At 38.5% G+C, this 6,159-nt stretch overlaps 1 protein-coding gene across 2 annotated transcripts in view; it reads right to left on the reverse strand.

Moving 5' to 3' along the window:
• Nucleotides 1-1,957: 1,957 nt before the first annotated feature.
• LOC137969882 (gamma-aminobutyric acid receptor subunit gamma-1-like) overlaps nt 1,958-6,159 on the reverse strand; it is an 18,969-nt gene continuing 14,767 nt past the window's right edge. For both annotated transcript variants that reach the window (XM_068816281.1, XM_068816282.1), the window contains 3 exons: nt 6,146-6,159; nt 3,228-3,398; nt 1,958-3,088 (listed from right to left, as the gene is read on the reverse strand). The exon at nt 6,146-6,159 is cut by the window's right edge and continues 201 nt beyond it. In XM_068816281.1, the coding sequence (XP_068672382.1) occupies nt 2,648-3,088; nt 3,228-3,398; nt 6,146-6,159 (626 nt within the window). In that variant the 3' untranslated portion in view covers nt 1,958-2,647. The remainder of the gene's footprint in view (nt 3,089-3,227; nt 3,399-6,145) is intronic.

The following is a 6,159-nucleotide window of genomic DNA, read 5'->3' on the forward strand; positions in this document are numbered from 1 at the left end:
AATGCATATACTTAACAGAGATTTTAATAATACTTTTGCTGAATATTCATAAATTAGTTTTTACCATGATTTTGTCCAATCTCGACCCCAGAGCTCTTCTATTGACTGAGGGAGAAAAGAGCTCTGGGGAACCCTGAAATAAAAGTGCCTTCTCATTAGTTTTCGTGAAAGACAATCAAGACCGTCTCTGATTGGTGCATTCACGTTAGCACAAAAAGCGAGCAGGCGCCGTAAGGTTCAAATAGCCAACTTTTGGCTATGCCCTACGGCGCATGTTCTCCTGCATAGAGTTTCCCAGAGACTTGGGTCGATCCAAGGCTCTGGTGACGAGAATGGGAAAGAGAGACTCTGGTTGAATCCAAAAAAGGCCATATTTGGTTGGCTGTTGAAAAACGGTTTCATTTCCTGCCATTTTCAGTCTAAACTCGAAAATCGTGCTTTCTTGTGGATTTTTATATGCACGAGGTTGAAGATGATCTAAAATTAATTCTTTTTACAACTTACCAGTTCCGTAACGTTTTCGTTTTTGAAAATACAGCAATTTTCACTTGCGTGATTCCAGATGCCGAAATCTGTTTTGATTGATAAAATGTATCTCGTTATTGTTTATGCTCCGCAGTTTAAAAGCTTCGAGTGTAATATATAGGAGATGTGTTTATACTCAAGCGTACTGTCTCGGGAGTGAAAATTAAGCGCTGTCACGACAAAGTGAACTCCATTGTTTATTTCTAACCGTCTCCCCTCGCGCATGCGCAGTTACTTAACCGGAACCAGAGTTTTCTGGTTCCGGTTTTGGATTATTCCAGAGCCTCCCGCGCCCGTTCTGCTGGACAAGGGTAACGGAGGCTCTGGGAACGAGATTGTGATTTTGTTGAGTAAAATGGCCGGCAAAACTTCAGCTAAGTATACCTCCCAATGCGCAAACTCTTTTTAGGTTGTTAAGTTGCATTCTTCTCAAATTTGGTGCCCTATTGGGGAGTGACGATAAGTTTTTTCAACGCGTCCTGCATGTATTTGCGCCATATCATCCCTCCTACTAGCTCTAACTGGGAACTAACGTTTCTGGGGAACACAGACAAGAAGATTAAAAACCGGTAGCTCAGGGGAAATGACTGTTTTCCTCTGGAAAAAAAATCTTTGCATATTAAACTTTAGCTCGTTCCAGTCCATCATTGAAAACACGAAACTGAAATGCTTTACATAAATGTTTCTTGGAGTCTACCATGGTTGCTGTGTTTTCCTTTATGTAAGACATTCAGCGCCTATTCTAGATCTCTTTGTCTAATTGTGTTAAGCATTCAAACATTCATCTTGTTCAACGCCTTCAATCATACCTATTACGTTTTTATTGTCATTTCTCTCTTGCCGGGTTTCGCTTGCAGTGTATTGATTTCATTTAGTTGAAGTTTTTATTTATATAATTGCTGGCCTTTTGAAAAAGTCTGTCTAAGAGCCATTCCCTGAATGCAGCTTCAAATGGTCCTCGTCTCCATTTTAGGAACCAAAAACTCTTGAAGAACTAAGGGTAAGATGAACAGCACTGTATTGTTTTGACTAAAGCGTTTAGGAAATGATCTGCGGCAGAAACCGATGACTAGCGACCTCCCTGTGCATTATATCCTTGAGTCAACCTTCGATCCTTTGCGCGTATTTTTCTATTTTTACAAGAACTTGCACTTTAGCCGGAGACTCGCATTTACATCAATTTACAATAATTTGCTCAATTTGCAAACATTTATTTTTGCTGTTTGTGTCATCGTTTGACAAAAACGTTATTCTGATTGGCGATTCTAAACAGCGCGTGAGAGCCTACGAATTCGTGATGTTCTAAAAATAGACAGATACGCGCAACAGAGGTTGACTCATAGGGTATGGAAGAGGAAAGCTCCTACTCATGGGCTCCTGTCTATGGTTGTGACTAGCAGTCCTTTTTGTCTCTTTCTTAGCGTACCCTTGCTGCACTACCTTAGTTAAAGGGGGGAAAGGACAGTTTATGAAGAAAACTACAAGTTGAAAGTGAAATAATTTACTTAATGATACATCGTGGCCTTTTTTTCTTCTTAACTTGCTGTCTAACTGCGATGATATTCAACTCGTGTATTTAAATGTTTGTGATTCAAATGTATTATTAATTTCATATAATCTATAATTCATTCGAAAGGATTACCACCGTCGCATCTCCCTTTTCGACCTGGGGGAAGGGGGGTCTTTTCAACCCCTAAGGGTGGGTGGGGGCTGGGAGAGCCTATATATAGACTATCACTCTCGATCTCGCTTGCGAGAAGTTGAAGCTAATGACCAAGGAAAAGATGAAGGCTTTATGTTAAAACATGATCTTTTTTGTTTGCAATGCTATCTCTTCGTCACCTTTAATGAAGCGTCAACGGAAATTTATTGACCACACTTTATCGCAGCTTTTCAGCTTCTAGTAAGGAAAACTCCTTTTGCGACCCATTTCAATATTATTTTGTACTGAATTGCTTGAAAAATTACGAGGAAAGGAAAACATGTCCAAGCTATTTACTTTGACCTGAAAGCCACTGAGTCGTCTCTGAATATTCTCATCGCAATGATTGTGGGCTATAGCTAAAGGACTTTTTTTGCTCTTAACGAAGTGTTAGTTTCTTTTTTTTTTTTTTGATGGCGTTTATTGCCCTTTTTGCAGAGTGCGAGGAAATATGGTGATTCCATGATAGTAGAAGAGCCAATAAGCGACATTATACAGGAAAAACGTCAAAGGGAAGAGAATACGGCTCGCTTTGTCAACTCGGGCCGACATTTCTACCGGGCAAGGGTTCCTTCTCACAAAACAGCGAACGACTGTGTCGTAATGCTCATGCTCGATTTCACTCTCGTTCCCGTCATCGGATGATCGCGGCCTCTGAATCTGGTCGAGGCTCAAAGGATTGAATTCATCGTTTATCAGATTAAGTACCCCTTCTTGAGCCTGATTATTGCTGTCCCACTGATTTTGGGCTCCATCTTCAATACACGCCGTCTGCGTGGAGGTGTCTGTTTTCTTTGGTCGTAAAATTTGAAAGCCAGTGACGTAACGACACTTTGAGCAATCCTTATTGTCTTTTGAGCGCTATGAAAAAGAAACAAACAAATAAATCACAACAGCAAAATTCTGTAGGTGAGAGACAATACTCTATGTTGCTTCATGATACAAAAGCTCTGGCTGTGTTGGCCACTGGTTCATTCATAAAGATGTCATATGATTCTACCTTGGATGTCTTTGAACGGTTTGTATTGCCTTCAATATCCTTCTCTTTCTGACTTTTGTTGGTGTTGCTTGCTCTCCACAGTCTGTCCACCACAATACATTCCAACAAACTCAGAAATATGATGGTAAAGCTGACCATCAGGTACCAATCCAATCCCTTGACATAACTCACCTTAGAATAAAACAAAGAGTTTCGTTCAGTTTCAACACAAGCAAATACCGTATTTACTCGATTAAAGGAAACCTCCACTAAAACAAGAATACAACTTCAAAATATTTAAAATGCTGTTTACAATCTAAATTGTTCAAACGTTTTCCAATGGAATCGTTTGTATCCGAAATAAATGAATTTCAAGAACGCTTGTTTTGGTTTTCAAATTTCCTGGGCGCCGCCATCTTGAATAATTGTGACGTGTTATGGTTGCTCTTTTGTATTTGCACAAAGAGCTTTTGTTTTAAAACAATAGAGCAACCATGACACGTCACAATTATTCAAGATGGCGGCGCCCGGGAAATTTGAAAACCAAAACACCCATTTTTAAAATTTATTCACTTCGGATACAAACGCTCCCATTGAAAAACTTTCGAACAATTTTGATTGTGAGCATTATGTTAACTATTTTAAAGATATGTTCCTGTTTTAGTGAAAGTTCCCTTTAAAGGCAGTTGCGTTTATTTAATTTTGAGCGGCTCCAATACGGCGTTTATTCAAGGGCGACGTATATTTCAAAGTCATGTTTCTTAAATCACTGACATTAATTACGCTAGATGGTTTGTAAATGTTATTTAAAACAGAAACAAGTTTAAAGTTCCAGAGAAAGGTCGGTCTCGTTATGATACCGGCAAAATTCTTGGCCTTAACATCGCAACTGCATATTGCAAAAAGTCTTAAGAAGGAGCTGCAAAGTAGGGCCACTTCGAACTTAAAAACATCTTCATACAGGAAAATAGATTTCCAAGGCTATTTTAGATTTACCGAGTGTAACGTGTACTTGTTTTTTTCCTACAATCCTCTAATAAATGCTACTTTGGTGACGAAAACTAACCGTTTCGGTAATTTCGTTAGTGTGAAATATGCGACTGCTGCGTTAACGTAACAGTATATGCAATTATATCAATTGTATTGTTTCTTGCTATCTATTTCTATTTATATTTTTATAATTGTACTATGTATTGCTCTGACCAACACTGTAATTCAGTCCTTGACAGCGAGAGTATTAAATAAACGAATTTATTATTATTATTATTATTATTATTATTATTATTATTATTATTATTATTATTAAACTTTCGCTTTGTTTACAAGTGCGGATCGTAGTGAAACTGCGGATTACAATAATCTGGACAATTTCCTATCATGTTTCAAATAGACTAATGTTTCATTTACGGCTATGAAAAGCTTTCACTATTTCACAGTTTTGTGCGATTACCCATTTTTGACATTTTCTAATCACATTCATACTATCAGAGAGTCCTACATTGTTGAACTTGTGAGTCAGTTCTTTATGGTACCCGGACAGAAAATCAAACACTAAATTCTCTTGAATAACATTATGACCGGGATACAATCTCTTTAAGCTTGCCCGTAAATCAGCATATTTCTCTGTTTTCAATTTGTCTCGTTCTTGAATCTGTCCGATGTTACATACAGTTCCTTCAAATAAAAGCCACTGGCGTTCTTTCTTGTTGCATATAGCGATGTCAGGTTTGTTTGCAACGTCCTTAGGAACGACGTCTAGGTGTAGGGGAATGTTCCATAGTACCTTTACTTATATTATTATTATTATTATTATTATTATTATTATTATTATTATTATTATTATTATTATTATTATTACTATTATTCTGATTTGGTGCGGCGTTTATTCGAGGGTGGTGTTTATTGATAGAGTTTCCTTCTATCTCCTACGTTTATTTGGGGGCGGGGTTAAATCGAGTAAATACAGTGCACGGTACATCTAACTTCACAATAGCCTTCTTACGTGCCTCACTTTGGAAAATGCATTTATATTCATTTTATTCAGACTGGGTCTACTTTTTGACAAAGTGATTGACCGAGCGAACCAACTAAACCTTCGTCTTTCCAAGAACAAGTCATTTCCAAAAACCAATACGGCGTTTAAGGCCATTAAAGCAAAAATCTCGTCCTGGAACTTAACTTCGACTAAGCTACAACCAGTTTGCGAGAAAAAATTGTCAATCATCTCCCAACCTGAGTAACTATAGACAATATGCAATGTGAAAATCAGATGTGCGTCATGAATTGAATCGTAAAAATATCCCAAACTCGATTAGAAAGATTCTAGCATCTGTAGCCTGCGCAACATACGCTAAAAGGGAACTGGGAAATAGGGAGGTAGGGTGAGTGCTGAAATGGAAGGGAACTCCTCTCCTCAGTCCCCTTCCCTTTCAACACTCTCTCTGCTTCATTCTTTCCCTCTTCTTTTATTACGGCAGAATAGCCCCGTATAGAGGAGTCGTAGTAAAGTCTACCTGTTACCTGTTTCACTTCACGGTTACGCAAACTATAGCGTTAGAAAAACAGTCAATCTAAGTTGCAACGTTCCGTCACAGAAATCATGAGAGTGGCCTGTAGCCTGGGGCACAAAAACGCCTTCTCGTGTCATTTTATTGACCACTTTTTTTGGTCTTACTGTCGCTTTAATAGTCATCCTTGGATCGTTGTAATAAATTTGTGGTAATCAGGAATGTACAGACCCTTTTGCCTGGAACGAGCCGAAACCAGTAGATCGAAGTCAACCCATCTAAGAAAACAAGGATGACATCTTGGTTTCCGGGCTCAAATGGAATAAAGGAGTGTGGCAAGATGTCCCTTTAAATCCTTTGTCATCCAAACCCAGGCGCTAACAATTTGAATGGCGGTTAAGCTGTTTTAATAGCGGCTGTATGCATACGCACCTTTGGAAGCATAC

Source organism: Montipora foliosa, chromosome 9, assembly GCF_036669935.1.
Source record: "Montipora foliosa isolate CH-2021 chromosome 9, ASM3666993v2, whole genome shotgun sequence".
In the NCBI taxonomy this organism is placed as follows: Eukaryota; Metazoa; Cnidaria; class Anthozoa; order Scleractinia; family Acroporidae; genus Montipora; species Montipora foliosa.